The following is a 23721-nucleotide window of genomic DNA, read 5'->3' as shown; positions in this document are numbered from 1 at the left end:
AGTACGAGTCTAGCAAAATTGTATTCAGAAATCATTCTGAAATAAAAGTTGAGCACTTACATTGTCATTGTATGTGAAGAATAGCACCATGCTGATTATTTCAAGGAGGAAGATGATCAGTAAGACCACGAAGAACTGATGGAAGACAAAAGGAGACATTTTTATCCATCCATATATCACATGTGACATCCTAATCGCATCCATAACCATCTATAGTACACACCATCAACTAATGCCATTCAGCAACCAATGATCCTGTATTTATTCATCCCTCCAAGGTCGGATTACATGGAGGGTAAAAGGTGGCAAATATTTCAGGGTGCCATCTAGGGGCCATCACGATTCATTGCAAGATGATTTACGCAGGAGCTAAAGGGAAGTCCCTTATGCACTAGTAGGGGGACAGGAGGCCCAACACCACCATACAATTGCAGTTACTCCTAGTGTATACTAAATTGCATGTATTGGAGGAGTTTTGGCTCATCAGTGTATAATCAAAATTGAGTAAGTGGTGAAAGATTTGGCAGGGCAATCATCTATATCAACTCGCTCGTGACATATTAATGGTAGGACAGCAAGGGACTCATGTTCTGTTCTTCAACAGGGCCTTAGGGCGACAATTGTGGCATTAAAAGATAGAGAAACCCAGGACCTGACTAGTTTATGGCTCTATTATTTAGGCAGTATATTGCACTTGTACACTGTATAGCGGTATTAACAGGAAACCCTATTCTATGCGCACTATGTAGCACTGTCATTTCAGCAGTGTATAGTGATCTAGTATGAACACTGCACAATACCAGTGCTATAACTGTATTCATGTTCATAGTTAATAAATGCCTCTCAGTCACTGACAAACCACTTATCTTACAAGAAGTTCAGGGTTTTATGAACAAATACTACAGTAGCTTTAGCTCTAATATGGATTTAGGGGTTATGATCTCTGAACTGGTAGTCTCTTCTATAATGTCTATTAAGGGCCACTAAGCCTAATGTCACAGCTCGCCGGCTGCAAAGGAGGATTGGGATGGAGATAAATTCAACGGGGACATTTTTCTGCCAGTGTATGGACAGATTGGTTGGCTGGGAGGTGGCAATCCAGCTACTCAGCTTTACTGTATTTTTATTCTGGCTCCTCCTCACAGAGGACGCCGGTTATACTTTTGTCTGAAAGTGTTTCTGGTCCTGTCGGCAGATCGTTGTCCTGACCTGTGTTTCAGTTATGCTAAGTCTGCTGGATACTTACTTACCATCTGGGGTGTTTGTACATCTTCTTTCCTGTACTTTTGATTTATTGTTCATTGAGTGTCATCTTTTCTTGCCACTTTTCCCTGTCACCATCTAGGGAAAGTCAGGGTTGCCCCAGGTACCTGATGTGGGATTGCCCTCATCAGGGCAGGTGCTCCACTAGTAGGTAGGGTCTTCCCGTATTAGGGAGTTTCCCATATTCCCCATTTTGTGCTTCTTTCTACATTTTTGTATTATCTGCATTTATACTGAGTGTGTATATATTCACCCTTTTAGGACGCAACTAATACGTCTGGGTCAGATGTAACACCTAAAGTCAATTTTATCTATATTCACTCTATTCAATTGAGTACAATCTATAGTTCCCTTTTATCAGTCGTTTCAGGCTTGGTATAGGCTGATTGTAGTGTTTGTCAATGGGTTAACTGATGAGAAATAGTTGATGACCACAATTTCAGACAACCTCCAGAGACATTTACTCATACATACATTGGTGTGACCAATATTAACAGATTGTAAAACCACAGCAAAAACCACAATAGAACATAAATGTATTCTAAAACACCGTTAAACACTTACTGTAAGCAGAAGACACCTGTGTTCTGTCACGGCTCCAAGGCACCCAATGAAACCCACCACCATTATCACTGATCCTGTCACCATGAAGAGGCTGGCAGCTGACAGTGACGGAAAAGAAATGGAGAGAGTGGCAAACTTTCCTTGCGTAACAGCCAACCAGACTCCAACTCCAAGGATCCCACATCCTCCAAGCTGCAGCAAAAGAAAGATTATATCAGAAAAAGTCAATCTCCACCCAGGAGCAATATATTTAACACACCGGAGGCAAACTTGAAGCTCTTGGGCTCTAATGCAAAATCTGTAACATATAGAGATGAGCGAGTATACTCGCTAAGGCTAACTACTGGAGCGAGTAGTGCTTTAGCCGAGTATCCTCCCGCTCGTCTCTAAAGATTTGGGGGCCGGCGGTGTGCGGGGAGCAGCGGGGAGAGTGGGGAGGAACGGAGGGGAGATCTCTCTCTCCCTCTCTCCCCCCCGCTACCCCCTGCTCACCGCCGCAACTCACCTGTCACCCGCAGCGGCTCCCGAATCTTTAGAGACGAGCAGGAGGATACTCGGCTAAGGCACTACTCGCTCGAGTAGTTAGACTTAGCAAGTATACTCGCTTATCTCTAGTAACATAGTCCCCACCTACCATGTGCCATTTATAATACTGGTGTCTTCTTAAGTGGCAAAGTGGTCATTGGCCTGGGTGCAACTGCTACTTCTGCACCCCCGAAATCTCCATCACTGCAATCTACTATATATACACATATAAACACAAACTTCTACAGACACAGCAGCCTTGTGCCAATTTATGTTCAAACGACCAACGGCAATCATAAAAATTATATTCAGCAAAATGTATGCAGAGAGCTTGAAGGGTATTGCTGTGAATTTCATGCTTCAGTGAATGCACAGTAAACTTAATAAACACCTATCGAGCTTCCAGCAGTCTGAACAGTAATTCTAATCAGGCTTCCTGCACTATTTCCAATGTTTTATAATGGTTGTCTGGTGATTATTTCAAGGAAAAAGTCATTACTAAGGGGCTTTTAAGCCATTTTTCTTTTGCAGCTTTAAATCTACAAGCAGCAAATTTTACTATTTTTTACTTGCATAGTTAAATAGAACGCTGCTCCTAAAAAGAGGGGATAATTAAAGGAAAAACTGCACCCAAGGTAAATATTGGCTGTAGAGCCAGGATATGTAAAATTTAGTATTCTCATTATGCAGGCTGTGCATAAAAAATTGCTACATATTTCTGAAGAATTTCTAAAAGGAGAATAAGGTCCCATATACAGCAAGCTATAGGGACAGCAGTTCCATACTGAGTGCAGTAATCTCAATTCTGCACAGGCCCATACTGTATGCAGTGGAGAAAAAAATCTCCAATTCCTACTTGGAAACCGTCAGCATGCATGCTAGCATCCGTTGACAATTCTTATCATATATTTGGAGTCTCAAATTAGTACCTTGTCCTCAGAGATGTAACTTAAAGGGGTTTTCCAGGATTATAATACTGATGACCTATCCTTAAGTTATAAAACAATCACTTCCAGCTGCCATACTTACTGGTATAATGATACAAGGATACAAGGGCAGGTATAGACACCACCAATTTGCCTTCTCTTCTATCTCTCTATCATTATACCAGTAAGTATAGCCGCTGGCAGTGCTTTTTTTTAAATTGATATGTCCTTTCTCTGTGATTTGGTTGTAATGTAATGTATGGACTCCCAAGAAAATGAGGACCCTTGATGCGAATCTTGAGCTTGCATATTCTGGCCAAAATATTAACCAATACCTCAGATTTATCAAAATGTATTGTTATTTTTGCAGTAAGCAGTTTTGCTTTAAAAAAACTGGGGTAACCCGGGTTGTCAGTGCCAGTGTGGTTCATTTGTGAGGTACAGGGTATAAAGCGCACCAAACTTTAAAGTATGGGGCGTAATTAATAGGTTGTAAGTCTTCATGGTGCATTACACATATCAATGGGACTTGGCACTCTTTTTATGCCTTATCTATGTGCAAGTGAATGGGAAAGAGCTACAGTTGCATTTTGGTGGCTACACAATGAACATGGCTGTGTCTGAGGATAGGCCATTAATACTATAATCCCAGAAAACCCCTTTAATGTTCCTGATGGACCCGATGTAAAATCTGTAACAGGGACCACACCTACCACTTGCCATTTATAACAGTGGTGGCTTCCTATGTAGCAGGGGAGCATTTGGGCCTCATCAGGGTCTGGGTGTGGCTGCTATCTCCAAATCCTCCATAGCTATATACACTCCTGCTTGCGCTCTACATAGCTTGGTTAATATTGCCGAATGCTCTGTGTCTATCATCAGGGGCGTAACTAAAGGCTCAGGGGCCCTGATGCAAAAGGTGAGCTGACCCCCCCCCCCTCTATCTGTATCTGTACCCGTACCCATACCTAAACCATGCTGCATAGAGGCATAACTTGAAGCTTCTGGGCCCCAATGCAAAACCTGTAACAGGACCCCCAACTATAATGCTTTATTCATAGTACTGGGCTCCTTATATGGAGAAGAGAGGCCTTATGGGCCCCCTAAGGCTCCTGGGCCCGGGTGCAACCGCATCTCCTGCACCCTCTATAGTTACACCCCTGTCTATCATGTATTTGTGTGTTAATACGCCAGGACGTCTTGGGTGTAGAGTGTTTATGAGTCAATTACCTCTGCAGCATCCTTGTGCACTCAAGGTAATAAATAGGGATTCATATTAATAATGATGATAATATAAGTCACTGGCAGCTTGTAGGTAGCAAGAAATAATTTTCCACGCTGAGTAAAAACTAACTGGAAAATAAGTAAAACTGCAATAAAAGGAAAGAAAGATATGCTGTAAAGGTGCACGATTTTACATTTGCTGACTATATAGTCAATGTTAGGGGGTAAGCTTCCTTCCATTTTCAAAATGTTAAATTGAAATAGACATATTTTGTATCTTTGACTTGATGTATTTGCGGTTGCTTTCACCCTCTCACCTCCCCTCCCCACATTTGAAGTGGGTGTTTAATGACAATGTAGGAAGGTGTTTTAGTTCAGCACCTGCTTGCAGCGATATAATTCCCAGAATGTACCATGAATGTATCAGTCCTCTGTGTGTCATCCTAGAAATACTTAAGAATCTCAGGAATCTTGTTATGTGGTGTGTCATAGTCATAAGGCTATAGAGAACAACAATGTGACAGTTCTTAAAGGGATTTCAACTTTTATATACTGTAACTACAAGTTAATCATCATAATTACTGAAACACATGCAGAACTTTTAGATTATATGTCTGATTGAAGAGTATAATCAAGACCAAGGTTTGGTACCGTGTTAGCCAATAGAGTACAATGTGATTGTTCCCATTCCATTCTTGTACGGTACATTCTGCTGGGAACAATCACATTGGTTTAAGAGTATAACGGCAAGGAGAGGAGGTCTACCAGCTGCTATGGGGCCCAACAGCTAAAGGGGCCTGCTTTCATACCCACATGGCCATAGGTAAACCAACTGGTCTCCCTAGTATATGTGTGGAGCAACAGAATAACTATATAACTGACTAAATATCAGTGCAGCAGGTAATAGGACTCAGCAGGTTAAAGGGGTTTTCCAGGAAAATACTATTGATGACCTATTATCAGCTAATCAATAGTTGATCGGCCGGGGTCGTCGCTCGCAAATACACAGAGGTCGGAGTGGAAGCCTCTGTGTTGACCTCTGTGTAGTGGTCGGCGCTCGTAACTGCAGTCACACCTCTCATTGAAATCAATGGAAGCCGTGACTGCAGTTACAAGCTCCGGCCACTATACAGAGGTCGGTGTGGAGGCTTCTGCTCCTACCTCTGTGTGTTTGGAGTGGACGTCTCTGTGCTGATCTCCCATGTAGTGGCTGGTGCTTGTAGCTGAGGGCACAGCTTTCATTGATTTCAATGAGAACTGTGCCTGTAGTTACAAGCGTCGGTCACTACACAGAGGTCGGCACGGAGGCTTCTGCACCGACTTCTGTGTATTTATGCTGCTGACAGCATGTGCCTGCTCAGCTGACCAGTCAGGATCCTGTGCGACGGACCCTGGGCGATTAACTATTGATGATAGGCGATCAATAGTATTTCCCTGGAAAACCCCTTTAAGTTGGATGACTCAGTGCAAGATAATAAGTGGAAGTGTAACCAAGGGACTAAAATCGTACCCCTGGAAGAAAAGGTCCAAGAGGACCAATAGATCATAACCTTCCCATCTCCTCATATGTCAACCAATGTCCATCAGTAGTGACTACATTTGAGGGAGATCCTATTCTGAGAACTGGTCTGGGGCCCAATGTGTACTTGTTACACCCCTGACCTCATCCATCAGATGTATCGAGATAAATAGAGGCATATCTTAAAAAGAAGCTTAAAGAGAATGTGTAATCAGAAAATGACCTATGGTATAAATCAAGTTTTTATGTTAAACATATTTTTAAAGAATTCTTGGTGTTTTTTTTTAGAATTTCTATGTCAGGATCTGTAGTTTAAAAAATTCAAAAATCCTGCAGTTTTCACATGACCAATAAGTGTAATAATAGTCTGACACTTCCTGTTCTATGGAGAAAACTTTTCAGCAGTCATCCTGGTATCATCACAGGCAGGACTACAATGAAAGCGAACACCAATATATACATAACACAGGATCTACTATTCAGTATAGGTGATTTACAGAGTTTATCTATTCTCCCTCTCCGAACAATAACCCCTGCATAGAGTAAAGAATATGCCTATAGAAGTCAATGGGTCCCCTCCCATGAGGTTGTTGTAAAGTGTATCTCTAAATGCTGTTAAAAGCATCTCAGCAAGATGGCTGCTCCCATAGTCATGTGCAGTCAATAAAATAAAAAAAATAGAAAAATGGAAAATATTTCACTAGCTGCTTTTAATTAGTAACAAATATATAGTGATGCATTCCCTTTAAATAATCTTAGCATGGTGGCACTGATTTCCCAACATGTAGAAGTCAGTACTTTTCTTGGTTTCTATTTTTTGTATAAACATTTCTATCAACAAATGTAACTTTCCTGGCACTATGTAATCATGGCCGCCCACCGCAGGACAATTACGTTCTCTGTATGTTAATTGAAAGGTTACACTTGAAAAGCTCAAACAGCAGCAGGAGCATTCATGTTTGAAAATGCTGTTCACCCTCTACTTGAACACAATCGTGGGCAGATTGGAAGATTATAATTACCCAATTTCTTTTGTGCTTCTGCTCATTACATTGAATTTAGGGTTTTTAGATGAATATACAAACTTTCTGGAGTAGGAAAGCTTTTCAGAAATGCTTTTAATGTAAAACTGAAGATGTTCGGTTTCATTGTTAACAGTTACCCCCCCTTAATCTTAAACAGGTGCTCAGCAGTTTCTGTAACTCCCATTCACTTAAAGGAGATGTCCCGAGGCAGCAAGTGGGGTTATACACTTCTGTATGGCCATAATAATGCACTTTGTAATATACATTGTGCATTAATTATGAGCCATACAGAAGTTATAAAAAGTTTTTTACTTACCTGCTCCGTTGCTAGCGTCCTCGTTCCCATGGTGCCGACTAATTTTTGGCCTCCGATGGCCAAATTAGCCGCGCTTGCGCAGTCCGGGTCTTCTGCTGTTCTCTATGGGGCTCCGTGTAGCTCCGTGTAGCTCCGCCCCGTCACGTGCCGATTCCAGCCAATCAGGAGGCTGGAATCGGCAGTGGACCGCACAGAAGAGCTGCGGTCCACGAAGATAGAGGATCCCGGCGGCCATCTTCAGCGGTAAGTATTGAAGTCACCGGACCGCCGGGATTCAGGTAAGCGCTGTGCGGGTGGTTTTTTTAACCCCTGCATCGGGGTTGTCTCGCGCCGAACGGGGGGGGGGTTTAAAAAAAAAAAAACCCGTTTCGGCGCGGGACATCTCCTTTAAATTGAAAGGGCTGAATGCAAAAACAGTCACTTCCCCACTGAATTCTGTGTTGATCAGGGTACCCTTGCTTTCCCAATAGGCGAGGGTCCCAGAGGTCAGACCCTCCCTTATCAGGTAAAATCCCAAGCTGCCTGTACAAATAGGTGACCTAGGGAATCACAATGACATGGTTAACAGTGATGGAAATTGGGGGTTCCCGTTAAGTAGCAAGAAATGCTTCCCGGTTGTAACATACATATTTGTTGTTTTGCAGGAGGATGTTCTTCCACCATAGATTTCTATGACATATCAATAAGACATATAACAGTCCCACTGGTGAGGGCTTGATACAAATGTCGAGAAAGAACAGGTCAGGGAATTGGTTTTCATGTAGACCTGAGAACCCATGTGTGGCCACCTTTTCAATTAAAATAAAAGGCTTTGTAGAAACTTAGTTCCTTACAACATTCTATGTTTCCTTACCTCAAAGAAACTCAGAAATGAGTCTGTACTCATGAGTTTTTAAGGTGCCCATATTGGCAGAACCAGACAATTATTTAAAGTGTAAGGACTCATATATTTATGTGCACACATCTAAAGACCAAAAGACCATGCCAGATGGGCACCCATGTTTTGATGAAAATATAAGCTAAGAACCTTGCATGTTATGCAGTTAGTATAACCGTTGTGCAGTTTTATTTTTAAATTAAATATATGCGAGGGATGAGGTATGTGTTTCTGTTACTGTATTTGTTGCAGCCATTGCATTCAATTTATTTGTTGGAAGTCCTGACTTCATTTTTTTGTATGCATTGCATTGGTATAGGAGTGGCTGCCTACATTTTTGTCATGTACCCCATTCACCCATCTGTCCCAGGTGCCTCAGTGAGAGTATATAGCCAGGTATACGGCTTTCCCATTTATTTTGAGGCTTTTTGGCCCAAAGAGAGGTGTCTTTTAAAGTTAGGAAGCCAATCAATAAGATTCGCCTGTGTGTGGTGGATGGGCCTCATGTTTTGTTCACAATACGATCTAAATTGTTATGGAATGCTGCCACCTTGCATTTTTTATGTGGTAAGCATAAACAATAGTTGTGCAGTTTTGTTCAGATATTAAGGCTGGGTTCACACAGGGCGGATTTGCCGCGGTTTTGCCGCACGGAATTTCGCCGCGGCAAATCCGCCCGCGGCTGCTAATTTTGGGATTAGCCAGCCATGTGGACGAGATTTCTCAGAAATCTCGTCCACACGGGACGGCCAATCCGCTGCGGTAAGTCCGGCTGAAACCGCGGCTGCGGCCGCCGCAGCCGCAGTTTCAGAAGATGCAGCATGTCTATTTATTTTAACTTTTTTGTTTACTTTCGTCGCGGCCGCGCTCTCCTCTATGGGAGCGCCGGCCGCAACGGAAAAGCAAGCGGCCGGGCCGCTTCAAAACCGCCGCGGCTTTTTCCGCGGCGGTTCTCCCGGCGGAAATCTCGCGGTTTTTGCTGCGGCCAAATCGCAGGATTTCTGGCGGGAATACGCCCCGTGTGAACCCAGCCTAAATGTGTATGAGTGCTGAGGCACATGTTTCTGTTACACTTCTAAAGGCTGCTATTAGTGATTGTTACTTAGTATCTGTTCTCATTGTAGGACACCATCAATGGGGGAGTAAAAGTAGCCGTACACCTTGGGCTATATTCACATCACATTTATGATGTCTGATTATTGTATACACGAAGAAAAGCTTCCATAACAATAGCGTATTCATAGGACTTTTTTGTGGTATGCTGATGTTAGATGGAGGCCAAAAGGCCAATCTAAACAGCACTCTACAAAAATCCCAATGTGGGTACAATGCATCCAAGGTGCACAAAAATCCATGTTCATTCCTCCATTATGCAACATTTTGACCATATTGTTCTTTGTGAAGACCAATGACTTGTTTGACAAAGACCAATACAGTTGGAACGTTGTCTCATAGAGGAATAAAGTAGGATTTTTGTGCTGTCTCAATAGTTTCACTCCTTTGTCCTCTGTCTCTCTAGCCGATATACATCTGTATACCACACAAAAACAGTATGGAATAGCATAGTAGACTATGCTATTCCATATAATAGTATCCAGAAAAGAAAACATAGACCACATAGTATATGTTTTTTAACATGGGAGCCTGTGGGTAGCGGATGCCACTGTATGGCATCCTTCAAGGGCCTCTATCTGACATACCGAGTGTCTTATATTAATTTTTGTTCAAAAAGGTTTAACTTTTTTACATGTATAGCTGCCTGGACACTATTTAAATTGACTTTTTTAATTAACTGTTAGCAGGGCTTAATTTTGGAGTAGGGCTTATATTTCAAGCATCCTCAAAAAGCTTGAAAAATTATTTTGCATCCTCAAAAATTCAGGAAAATCATGCTATGTCTTATTTTCAGGGTATGTCTTATTTTCAGGGAAACAGGGTATATGTTAGGAGCTTTTTCTTGCATATATGTCTAAATCTTATGTTTATTGAGCCAAAGATATATATTTCTCCCAACTCTACCAGACACATAGACACTGTGCTAAGCCACGCATGCATGTGTTTTCAGTAGAGAGAAAGGAATAAGTGGCTGCCAGAATCTTCTGTAGCAGCTCATCTGTCTTGAGAACAAATAAGTAAATGCAAATATGGAACAATGCTTGTATAGCGCCATCTATTAAAAGTCTGCATTGTTCCATCTTTCATTTGCATACATTTCCAAGAGGAACATGGATGGTCTTATAAGTCTCCTCACACCTACTAGGCGCTCTCCCTAAGGAGAAACTTGACCCTTCCTGAACAAATGATCAGGTATATTAAAATGCCACATGTCTGATCTGTCTTTTTCCCCAACATTGGAGGATATTAAGGGCTCCTGCAAATTGGCAATAGTGAGCAGTGATTCACGGCCCGATATCGCCCGTCGCAATCTTCCTGAATACTGCTGGATGCAAGGCATTTTCACATGAAAGCAGTCACGTATTCCTGCGAGTGTTCCCTTCATCCCTGTTCCGGCTGGCACAGCCGCAGCAGGAGATCGAGATCTTTTCCCATTGATTTTGATGGGGCTGATACTGCTGCACTTTTTTTTGTCACGCAGTCTCGCAGGAGTAAAAACATTGCAAATAAGAATGAAAACATTGAAAATCATTGGTTTCATAATCGTGCATTTTCTCACCAGTGTGAAGCCGGCTTAGGGTGGCCTTTTAAGAGTTGACACAAGAAGAGAACCTAAAGCATACCTGATTTTTCTGAAAGTTTTCAAAAACAGCCCAGATCTTCACTGGCACCTGCTTTGTGCATCCAGTTTGAGCTGTATTAATTCTGTTTTCCATGCAGATTATTCTATTTTTCTGTTTGCAATCAACTCACAGGTGGAGGCATCGTAAACCAGCCATTCTGCTAGTACTGTACCAGTCATGACTTCCACACCTCTCATGCTGCCTTGCATAGCCCTGCTCCAATCAACTGCAAGGCAGCATTTCAATGCCTGCCTCTCTGTTGCATGTAGTAACTAGCAGTGTCCCCATGCCCCTGTTACTAGAGATGCCAAATGCTTAACAACAGGCAGTGGATTACAAAGATTCCCTAATGGCAGGCACTTCAAACTTGATTTTCAGTGATGAAACAAACATTTTTTTGTTGCAAGTATATTACAAGATTAATGAGACACACATAGGCTGTTGGATGAGCATAAGTTCTATAAAAAGTTAATGTCTAAGGATTAGAGATGAGCAAACGTACTCGGTAAGGGCGATTTCGCAATCGAGCACCGCGATTTTCGAATACTTCACTACTCGGGTGAAAAGTACTCGGGTGCGCTGTGGGTGAGCGGGTGGTTGCAGAGGGGAGTAGGGGGGAGAGGGAGAGAGAGAGGGCTCCCCCCTGTTCCCCGCTGCTACCCCCCGCTCCGCCGCGCCACCCCCTGCCCCCCGGCGCACCCGAGTACTTTTCACCCGAGTAGTGAAGTACTCGAAAACCGCGGTGCTCGATTGCGAAATCGCCCTTACCGAGTACGTTCGCTCATCTCTACTAAGGATTTATGGGATTTTAAAAGGGTTATCCGGTGACATAGTTTTGTTCAAAATGTTCTTCAGCCTGCGTCAGCAAAGTTGCGGTTTTCATATTCTTTTTTCCATGCTGCTGCACAGCTGCCATCTCGCCGGGTCTCCGATCTGTGCTGAACTTTATTTCCTGGAGGGGAGTGACAAAGACTGGGTCATGTGAGTGCCGCAGCTATTCACCATCTGAAAGGAGCCAATGATTGATTGCATTGGTCATGTGGTCCTTTTGTCAGGGACATTATCTCCTGCTCCCTGCACTGGAAAGTGAAGACAAGCGTGGACTGGAGAGCCAGTGAGATGACAGCAGTGGGGGAGCATGGAAGGATGAGTTAAACTCCATGATTTTACGGCCGCAGGCTGAAGACATTTTTGTACAAAATTATGTCCCCAGATAACCCCTTTAATTCTTTCCAATCCAATTTGTATCCTGGTTACCTAGGGGGGCTTACTCTTTTTCTGCCGTATACAACGGCGCTATCTGCTGGCTAAAGCCAGTACTGCATGAGGTGACACGTTGGATAGGCTCCGACAGTAGAAAGGCTGGCAATATACAGTAAGAGAACCCCGACGGACGTCTTCCAACATCAGAGTTGTACAGCCTTAAATCATAATGTCTTCAGATGTCAAACAGTGGATTGGAAAGGGTTATGGATATTTACAGACTCATTGATAATTATTAATACTATAATAATTCTGAAAATCTACTCACCCAGAAGATGAGGTTAAAGACGAACATAGTGATTTTGATGCAAAGTAGGCACCCACGTGTCATACTCATTTTCTTGAGTTCTAGAAGCAAAAGAAAAGAAAGATCCAGATATAGGACAATAACTCTGTTCTCCTTTTTGGCCTCCCCTGAGGTTTGCTCTTCTGGATTAGACTGTACTCCACTGAAGGAACAGCTGTCTGCAACCCCCCAACGGCCCCTGTAAACTCCTTTCCATCGAGCTCTCCGCCCCCGAGGTGGAGAGCTCTGACTGTAGCTGGGGTCATCACTACTGGACGTCTGCATCCTCTTTCTTTACGCTTAAATCCTACTAGAGAAAAGTCCCTTCAGTCTCTGTCCACGTTATAATCACAATAGCTGAACGTATCCTTTGTAATTAGGATCCTACATAGGAACTTATTTCCATCTTTTCTTCTATACATCGAGACCAAGAGTTCCTATAAGAAAATTTTTGCTCCAAATCATAATTTTTTTATTTAAAAAATGTCAGTCAAAAAAGACCCAGCAAGTAATGTACAGAGAACGCTGTATGGGAGTCAGTGCTCCACATAATCCAGTTGTGATTGCACCAGGAAGCTTACTCTTTAAGATAAGCGAGCCATAAATTATACATATTGCAAAAGTGAATATATTTAGGTTAACAGAGAAAAAGGAGAAATAACATTGCTGTATTTAATATGATCAAATTCTAATCATTACCGCCTTTGATCTCCTACAGTAGGTTGCAGTACACCCCCCACTTCGTGGTTGACAGCCTACACTAATTAGAGGTTCAGTTTCATCATACCCCTGGGCCTTCTTTTCATGTTATCTCTCACAAGTATTAGATGCAAAGGCAACACAAAAGTACAAAAATATTTTGTGAAATAGCAAAGCAATGCCAAAAAATACAATGATGGTTCAGCAGGTTTCACCATATGGGGGAAAAGGTTATGCTCTTGCATCCAAGGTTGGACTATGATTGAAGCCTTCAGAGGTTCACAAAGCTTCAACACAAAAGAGATCAAGGAGTTTGGCTTCTAATAATGTTTCATTTTACTGCTGATATCTTGTTTTCTCATAGGTCAAAGTGGAAGCAGAGAAATCCACATTCAACATGACCCCTTTAGATCAATGGCACGGTTCCATGGACAGTCAGGAAGAGATAACCAGATGGCCATTAACGGCAAACAAAGAAGATCGGATATCTATTATTACATCTTTTAATTTGTGAGCAGCTCTAGTTAAAATGTCAGCGCAAATGACTTAAAGCTGAGAAAGCTGATTCCTAACAGAGCAGAAGAACTTATCCATAATTATAAAGTCTTTAGTAAGGCTGACATCCTGCAAAGGACAAACTCGAAATAGAAAATCTCAACAGAATTAAAATTAACATTCAGTGTATCCTTCATGCTATATTAGAGCTGTTAAAACAACCCATTAGAATTCCTCTAACAATTAATAATTGCGGTCCTCAGTGGGGTATCCCCACGTATGTCCCAAAGACAACATGACCATCTTGGCAGGAAATACAGAAAGATATTCTAGCCCCCCACCCCCACCGAGTTCCTGTAAGGAGGATCTAACGTCAACCTTCAAGGACCGACTGCAGAGGAAGGAACCACAAAGCGGAACTATTTTCCTACAAATCAATATCCTAGGGAACGGTATAAGGTGCTATACAATAATTCATGCTGTAATTGAAACATCTGACGGGACAACCTTGACTTGTGAACCAACATGATTCTAGACCGTTGTTTAGTATTATCCAACAGAATCACATGCAAATACCCTTCTACATTTACATTCTACGATCTATAAAATATGGACATTCTTGGGAAATAAGATGTTACTTTAAGAAGGTGCACAAAACAATCAAAAACACTTATCATCTATAAGATTCTACAGTACTAGAAGACTCGGTTAATACGTGTAGGTCAAGCACTATGCAGGGTCTCATTAGTATACAACTACAGGAACAAAAACATTGTTTGGTTCATCTTTTTACATTATAGCTAAAACCAAAAAATCATCTAAACCTAATTGTTCAAAACGACGTAATCATTCATGATGAAAGTTGTTGGAGGGTGCTCTTCAGCAACTCCATAGATGAAGAGGTTAATCAAGACAAAAGATGGTGACAAAGAGCAAAAAACGTGGAATTTCCAAGGCAGAACTAAAGTTGTGAAGAAAGTCAAATAACAGGAGAGGTCAAGAAGCAAGCATGATGAATAGGAAGAGGTGAGAAGGTTGTGTTTTCGCAGGTTGCTCCTAATTTAGCTTCCACTGTTTAGATATTCATGATGAAGCACTTGATCCAGCTGGAGTCCTCCATATGTGGATGGTCCTCGTATGTTACAGGATCTTGGTGGGATGCCTATTTTAAAAGTACAGTCCTCCTCTTGCAGGCTCTATCAAATGAACATCACTTCTTAAAGTGGTGTGCACTCACATTCTCCGCAGAGTTATCCAAATAGTCCCTTGTCAGCTCCTGAGGGACAAGGTGGTATAGCAGACCGTTGAAGCTGTGCTGCTCACGATTGGGATCACCAAGGTTATTCTTGGTACATTGCAGGTGATGCAAAAATAAACTAACATGCAGTTTCCATACGCCGATGTAGAGTGAGATTGCCAGAGGCTAGCTCATGGCTACTCCAGGTTCTAGGACACTTCGAAATAAAGCAAGTTCTATGCAGCATTCACAATAATAACTAATGCACTGAAATAGTGCCGTCCTTTAAGGCAGTTTACATTCGAGACAATGCAAAAAAAATTGAGAGTTGCAGTCAATGAAAAAAATATTAATGAATAGAAATCATACAGGAGAGTAACACAAGGAGACGGAATGCAGAGAAGGTGAATTGCAGGCAATGGTTGCAGTAACAATATGCATCTTAGATAGATTGTCTTGTCGTCAGAGGATCTTTTTCATTGTCTGTTCTGCATTCTCAGCAAATAACCACTTTCCTGCTCTTTTCTCTTGGAGTTTGCTCTCAGATCCTCCGGCTCTTAGCAGCTAAATCTTCAGGGAGCTGTGTATATTCCAAAAACACTTCCCAGATGCATCTCATCATAGGCTCATGAATCCCATTATTAACAATTAGAAAAGAATTCCGATTCTGAGATCTCAGAGAACTGCAGGAATCTGTTACACCAACAAATCGAGTCTTGCTGGTTTTACCCCCTAAAAAAAAAAAGCCTTCCGGTGCTGACAGCTTGTGATCCTGCTCCTTACAAGGCACAGCGGCAAGAGGACATGGGAGATGGGGGAAGAGGACAGCAGAGCCAAAGGGGGAAATATTGGCAGTCAATGCACAGAGAGGGTCAGGGATGTGAGAGGAGGGAGCAGCGGATGAGGGAATCAGAGAAACATCAAAGTAGATATAGGAAGAGCACGGGAAAGCAGAGGATAGAGTGTGGGTTAGAGCAGATAACTAGGACAGATGGGAAGAGATGCAGGCAGTGAGCACCAACACATTCATATATATACATGTAAAAAAAAATTACTGAAAAGAAAGTGGAGCAGCAGAGCTGAGTATGGGGCTGGGATGTCACACTGCAATGCAGCAACTTGGACTTTTGACTGAAAAAGCAGAAAAAAAAATCTTACACAGCTATAGGGTCAGCTCTCTGCTGCGGTTACTCCATTGTGGGGTTGTAATTTTTAAGACACAAGAACCTGTCCTAGATCTAAGACAGATGGAAGGTAAAAGACGCAATATGGGCAGTTATGTAGATAATGATCTGTCCCTGTAGAATCGTGAAGCCCGCGCTACTGAAATAATTTATTGAAATAATAATCTTCAGAATTGACGGGGTTGGAAGAGGCTTCACGATGACCTCAATAGAGGTGGATTTCCTTTAAAGGGCATTAAACCTAAAGTCTATGTATTTAAAGGGACACTAAGCAATCAGTGCATCTATATGAGCTGTGCAGTTACTTCCCAGATATTAATCCCTGTTATTAGTCATGTATTTATATCGCATTGTGAGAAATTCTTGGCACATTTATACGTGTGAATGATATTAGCAGCTTGTTTTTTGTAAGTCTTGATATGTAGATTTACTGCCCTTTTAGAATGTATGTACCGCTTGAACAAGGTATAATCTGCATGATAATGCTGGGAATAATGCACCCCCTACATGAGCAGTCAGTAACTTGAAGTTGAACTCCATTCAAATAGATGGGACTGAGTTACCATATCAGACACAGTCCATGGACAAGCATGCAGTGCAAACATCTTTTTTAATTTCATATAATGCCTCTAAGGACATAAAAAAATAGATCTTTGCCTGAAAATCAACCCCCAGCAGACCGAAAGGCATCTGACTAACCTCCCCTCAAGCGTGGAGATAACATGACCACCAGCAGGTAACATCATGGACTTTACACACCAGCAGTGCTAGAAACTTGGACCAGGGAATAGCAGCTAGAGGGCTTCTTCAGACTTGCCCTATCTTTCTTGGACGTAGTTTTTCCATGTGCAGGAAAGATAGGGCAGGACCTATTTTCCTGTTTTGTTTTTTTCAAACTCGCACGCAATAGCGCAGGAGCGACGGGGACCCGCAAGCGCACCAGAACGCCAGCCATAGGTGAGTATTAGACCCCCCAGTGTGGATAGGAATCACTGACAATACCAGCCTTGGTGTCAGATGGGTGGTCAGGGCTGGTATTCAAAAATATCAGCCTGTAATATGACCGGTAAAAAAAAAATACCGGCACAGGCCTGGCAGGCAAAATATCAGCCAGGCCATGAATTACTGGCCGGGTGTCAACCCTACACATGGACGATTGTGAGTTGCACCCAATATTCTCGGGTGCACCTTGCATCGGACAACACTCCATTCATTTGTTGTGCAGTGTGCAGTCACCAGACATTACAAGTCCTATGTTCGTGTGAGACACGCAGTGATTTTTCAAGCTCAGGGCCTAAACAGATGGGCACATGCGCTAATACACTTGGTGCTACGGAGCATATTGGCGCCTGAACCAGGGTTTTTTGACTGGTCAAACTCCGCTCTAATGCACGCGAGTTTGAAAAAAAAAAACGGGAAGATAGTCCTGCCTTATCTTTCTCGGACGTAGAAAAACTAAGCGCGAGAAAGATAGGACAAGTCCTATCTTTTCTCACACATAGTATTAACACACAAGAATTCCGCTAGTGAAAACAAAACCATTGAAATCAATGGTTTTGCTTCATCCTGCTTTGCGGTCGTGACTTTCACGGCCCCAAATCGGGACAGCATAACGCCCATCTGTTTAAGCCGTCAGGCCATCAGTCTGAGTGAGATATGACTCATGTGCATGAACCCATTCAAACGAATGGGTTCTTTTCTGGGCGAGTTCTATCTGTATTGCAATCAGATAGAAGTCATGCAGGAATATTGTGTGCATAAGCCCTAAGGCTGGATTCAGACAAGTATGTCATCAGTATTTTATCACTGTTTTATCTATATTTGCCTCCATATTTGCTGTCATTGGATTTATTTTCTACAGGACAAATACGGATCCGTATTTGTGCAACAAAAAATAATACCAATAAAAACAAATATGGAGGCCATTTTTAAAACATGGCAGTTAATAATGTGAATAGATACATAGATTTACATTAGCTCTGTATTAAAATCTGCAAAATATGTACTAAATACGAAGTTAAAATACGCTCATCTGAAATCGGCCTAAGGCCTAGTGCCCATGGCCGTGACGGGCTCCGCAAGCGGAATTCTGCAGTGGAGTCCATCACGGCGTCCCCCTCAGAGACCCCATACTCACCTCTGGATCCGCTGCCCGGTGTCCCACATCCCGTGCCAGTGCGCATGCGCAGTACAGCGCATGACGCGCTGGCAGTCTCATGTGACACGCTGGCAGTGTCATATGACACGCCCACAGCATCACATGATGCGCCAGACGCATCATATGACGGGGGCGTTGGTGGGCAGGGAAGCGTTTTCACGCTATCTACCGCTGTCCTACAGCGGAAGATAGAGTGACGGACGGCTTCCATTATCTGCAATGGAAGCCGTCTGCGCTTACGCCTGCGGCAAATAGAGCATGCCGCGGGTGATTTCACGGGGCGGAATTCCATGGTGGAATTCCGCACCGTGAGCATTGCGCTATTAGGTTCAATAGAACCTAATAGCTGCGGGGCAACGCTGCGGATTTGGCGGCGGAAATCCACCCGTGGGAATTATTCCTAATAAGGACCCATTCACAGAGCCGTATATTCAGGTTGTGTGCTGTCATTGTATTCTACTGATCGCAGATCCATAATAGCCTGTGAGGGTATTCACATGGCCAGTTTTCTATGCAGACTGATGGTCCATGTGAAAAAGATCGCTGCCTGTTTTATTCTTCACAAATGAGAATTGAACATGAAATGCGCAAGGTCTGTGTACATCGGACAGCAGACAGATAAGTATTTGTATTCTGTCCAATGTAAGTTGCGCCCAATTTCTTGGATGCGACTCTCATACAGCCACCTGAATGTAGCCTAAGGCTTCCTATAGACACAGATATTTTGTGTCGTTTTTCGAATCATGTAAAAAGCGCCATAAGTTTCATCTATTTTTTACAAGTGTTTTTGGGTGGCTTTTTTTATACACACATACATCTTTTCAAGCACTTTTTTCCCTATAAAAAAGTCAATAGAAAAATGTTAAACATACTAATCCTAGAACATGCTGCGTTTGGAAAAAGTTTGGAACACAAAAACTAAAAGACAAGTGAGGAAAAACACCACAAAAAAGTGTAAAGCGCGTTTCCTCTTTTCTGTTGACCTGCAGCTAACATCTAGCCAAACCTGTATTGCCGCAAAAGATACAGTAAAAATTGCCGAAGCAAAAAAATACAGCGTTTTCACGCAAAATGCTGCCCGTGAACACTGTTACATCTAAACTGTGTAGTCTAGAAAAGATAGAGTAAGGTCCCCTGTCCACGGGCGTTGCGAAGTCCCGAGTTGAATCTCCACAGTGGGAGCCGCCGCCTGGGAGCAGTAGCCGGCAGACGAATCTCTGCGGTCAGCCTATCTGACAAATAGGCTGACAGCAGAGAATCGCGGCAATTCGCATGCTGCAAATTGCCGGCCGCGAGCGGAGAATCGCAATGATTCTCTGCTCATGGACACGGGGCTGCTGCCCATAGCAACGCTATCGAAAGCTTCAGACGGCATGATTCGACCGCGATTTACCGCCGGCGTGATTATGGTACAACCCCATGTAGCAATCGCCAAATAGCTGCCCAGGTGACTGTGTAATGGCGGTGATACTGCCGAGAACCCCACCTGTGATGCAGGTCTACATGGGCTGTGTATCAATGAATTAAGCATTCCCTAGCTGTAGGTTGCTAGAAGCCATGAGGTTTGCTAAAAACCGTGCAGCTATTAACAATGAACAGCTAGTGAACACTAATTCATTTGCAAAGTGCACAAACCTGCATCACCGGTGGGGTTCTCAGCTGCATCGCTACTACGACCCAGCCATGCAGCAACCACTACATGGGACTATACACTAATTTGACTTGTTGACCTCATTAGTATGTTGTTTAAAGGGAATCTCCCAGCTTGAGCATGATGTCCAATTTGCAGGCAGCAAGTTATGGAGCAGGAGGAACTGAACAGGTTAATATCGTATATAGTTTTATGGGGAAAAGATTCTTAAACCTCAAACTGGGCTGAACAGTCCAATGGGCGGTCCTATCAGTGATTGACAGCTGTCTGTATATGTACAGTCATTCACAGATAGCTGTCAATCACTGATAGCTCCACCCATTGGACTAAAGTTTAAATGACTAAAATACAAGTTCTACTGAATCTTTTCCCATAAAACTTTATATCAATCAGCTCGGCTCCTCCTGCTCTATAACATCATGCCTGCAGTTTTTACAGTGTGTTCCAGCTGGCGGATTCCCTTTAACTCTTTCCTTTCCAAAGTCAACAGTTTAGAGGGAATATTGAAAGTGAAAACTACCTTAAGTGGTTATCATCAATTTTACTGATCAAGCAAAGTCTGTAACAGGGCCCCAACCCACCACTGGAGCCACTGGTGTGAACACTGTGTTTGCAGTGTATGTCAGGAAATACTCCCAAGGTATACCTTTAACAGAAGCCTCTAACGTATGTCACAGTATCAGCATGCATAGGCATACGTCGCATAGGGGCCCATATTATTGAAAAAAAGTAGACCGCTCAGTATACACATTTCTCCAAGACCCCGTTTTGGCGAACTGTACATCAGGTCGATAGGGCCGTTTGGATAGGTTTAACTTGCTCTGCAAATGAAGTACAAATACTGTAAATTGGTATGCTTCAGAGGGACATTTGAACTCCAAGGGTACCAGTTATGACTTACTTCTGCACCCTTGGGCCATTAGGGTACCTAGAGCATAAGTCTTGAACAGACAGACCCTATAATTGAAATATCCAACCCAATTTAATTCCCTCTTTGGGTAGCTCAGATCCAGGATTATTACAGAATTAAACTGGTTACGCAAAAGATCTGACTAAAAACCTTTCCTCGACATTTTCAGTGTATCTGGTTATTAAAAATATATGCACCAAGGACCGTTGCCAGGAAGATATCAACTCCTTATTCATTTCTTTGAGTTCATTCCCAGTTAATATTCTGGGTAATCCATCAGGGGATGTGTTTATTTTAATTTACACAGGAAAAGATGAATAATATTATTAACATTCATTGTTATAATCTGGAATTAGTTTTACAAACTGGCTGACAGATTCAACTCTCCATTGCCTCGTTATAAATGCCAATGTAAGCTCCTACTAATACATGGAGATATTATCCAGGGAGTGAAAGCCAGCCACTACAATGTCAAGATGAGGAATGGTTTCTTTACAACGCGAGGTCAGACATCCCTCACCTGTCGATGACGTGCATGTCTCCATATAAATATTTATTCTCCCATTTTCTGACATACATTCCCTGAATTGTCAACAAGTTTCTGTTTTGATTGGAAGAATTAAATATTAAGGAGTAGCACGATGTTGAGATACAAGCCATAACTAATTGTATGTACGTGACCATGTCTGCAGCACATCTGTAGGATGTGTAAGATTTCAGACATTGAAACCCAAGTCATAGAGTTTGGAACAATGATGTTCATTGCCCTCCAGAGCCCTCCTGACCTTCTTGAAAGTGGACCTTAAAGTGACCCTCCGAGCCTAAAGAAAAAAAATATGGCCATGCCACTTCTATGACTACTTGATGCCTGTATTAGTATGCATCGGTAGTCTAAGACACTACATGCTGCTCTGACTGGCCAGGAATGCTCACATGGCCATCACAGGTTAATCAAAGCAGATGTAGTGTGCTATACTGATGATGTATACTAATACCCGTATCAGGCAGTCAGAGAAGTTGGTGTAGCCATCTTTATTTCTCCAGGACCCCCGAGGGTCACTTTATGACTCCAAGCTAGCTAAAGAGTTAAACCTCATGTGTTCCACCTCTTATGTAAAAGACTGTAGGTATATCACTATGAGAAAATGCTTATTAGTATTTTACTGTTACTGACATGTATATGTGTTGTGTGTATCAGGTATATGCTTTATATACTATATTGTATTGTGTCATATTGTGCCCCACCCTGTTTGTATGTAGCCCAACCAGAGGCGTAACTTGAAGCTCCCGGGCTCCGATGCAAAACTTGTAACAGGGCCCCCAACTATAATGCTTAAGGCCTCAGTCAGACGGGCGTTTTTTAGCGCGATTTGCGGATTGCATGACGGATGCGCATCCGCAAATTGCGTGACCGGGGCCGACGATTCGCCGAAAAATCTGCAGCTAGCAGCGCTTTCGGTGAAACAGCCCAGCGCTGCCCGCTATCCTCTGCCACAGCTGTGGCACAGCTGTGGCAGAGGAGAACGATGTTCGCCCATTAAATTCAATGGAGCTGGCAATACAGCCGGGTCCATTGAAAGCAATGGGCTGCCGGCGAGCGCGGGATGAATTTTCGGGAAGGGCTTAAAGGGGTTGTCCCGCGCCGAAACGGGGGGTTTTGTTTTTTTTAACCCCCCCCCCCGTTCGGCGCGAGACAACCCCGATGCAGGGGTTAAAAAAACAACCCGCACAGCGCTTACCTGAATCCCGGCGGTCCGGCGTCTTCATACTTACCTGCTGAAGATGGCCGCCGGGATCCTCTGTCTCCGTGGACCGCAGGGCTTCTGTGCGGTCCATTGCCGATTCCAGCCTCCTGATTGGCTGGAATCGGCACGTGACGGGGCGGAGCTACACGGAGCCGGCATTCTACACGAGCGGCCCCATAGAAGACTGCAGAAGACCCGGACTGCGCAAGCGCGGCTAATTTGGCCATCGGAGGGCGAAAATTAGTCGGCTCCATGGGAACGAGGACGCCAGCAACGGAGCAGGTAAGTAAAAAACTTTTTATAACTTCTGTATGGCTCATAATTAATGCACAATGTACATTACAAAGTGCATTATTATGGCCATACAGAAGTGTATAGACCCACTTGCTGCCGCGGGACAACCCCTTTAAGAATATAAGCCCTTCCCAGAAAAACATCCTGAAAATGTGTAAAGAAAAAAAAAAAAAAAAGTATACTCACCTTTTACCTGCAGACGGAGTTCAGCCGCGTCCGGCCGGCAGTTCTCCTGAACTGCTCTGTGTAGTATTCAAAGGGCGAACATCGTTCTTCTCTGCCACAGCTGTTACAGCTGTGGCAGAGGAGAACGATCTTTAAGTATATGTTCTCAATGGGGTCAGCGCTGCTGCCGCCGACCCCATTGAACGCATATATAGAACACAAGGAATCGCAGAACGCAGATAGGTGCGTTCTGTGATTCGTCGTGTCCTATAATTTATCGCACATCCGCATAAAAAGTGGACATGTGACCGATCCCATTGCGAAGCATTGGGTCTATATATGAGCGGATCGCATGAGCAAGTCGCGCGAAAAAACGCCCGTCTGACCGAGGCCTCACTCATAGTACTGGGTTCCTTATATGGAGAAGAGAAGCCTTATGGGCCCTTTAAGGCTCCTGGGCCCTGGTGCAACCGCATCCCGTGCATCCTCTATAGTTACACTCCTGAGCCCAACGTATTGGTGCTTATACTATAACTTTTTGTGTTGTCACTGCTGTAGCAAAAACCAGGTTATAAAAATCAGACAGTAGGTGGTGCAGTCAGTGTGTAGCTGAAGCCACATGTAATGCCAGGGAAGCCTGTTGAACTAAGCCTTATT

At 43.2% G+C, this 23721-nt stretch overlaps 1 protein-coding gene across 2 annotated transcripts in view; it reads right to left on the bottom strand.

Moving 5' to 3' along the window:
- Nucleotides 1–23721, bottom strand: part of LOC136632390 (tetraspanin-4-like) — a 97787-nt gene that overhangs the window by 21175 nt on the left and 52891 nt on the right. The window contains exons 2-4 of one of the 2 annotated variants that reach the window (XM_066607221.1): nucleotides 12509–12588; nucleotides 1828–2019; nucleotides 61–135 (exon numbers count right to left, since the gene is read on the bottom strand). In XM_066607221.1, the coding sequence (XP_066463318.1) occupies nucleotides 61–135; nucleotides 1828–2019; nucleotides 12509–12577 (336 nt within the window). In that variant the 5' untranslated portion in view covers nucleotides 12578–12588. Of the gene's footprint in view, nucleotides 1–60; nucleotides 136–1827; nucleotides 2020–12508; nucleotides 12827–23721 lie in introns of those variants that run through there. The other variant, XM_066607220.1, reaches the window with a different exon arrangement.

Source organism: Eleutherodactylus coqui, chromosome 6 (assembly GCF_035609145.1).
Source record: "Eleutherodactylus coqui strain aEleCoq1 chromosome 6, aEleCoq1.hap1, whole genome shotgun sequence".
Classification (NCBI taxonomy): Eukaryota; Metazoa; Chordata; class Amphibia; order Anura; family Eleutherodactylidae; genus Eleutherodactylus; species Eleutherodactylus coqui.
This window is presented reverse-complemented; position numbering and strand designations above follow the sequence as displayed.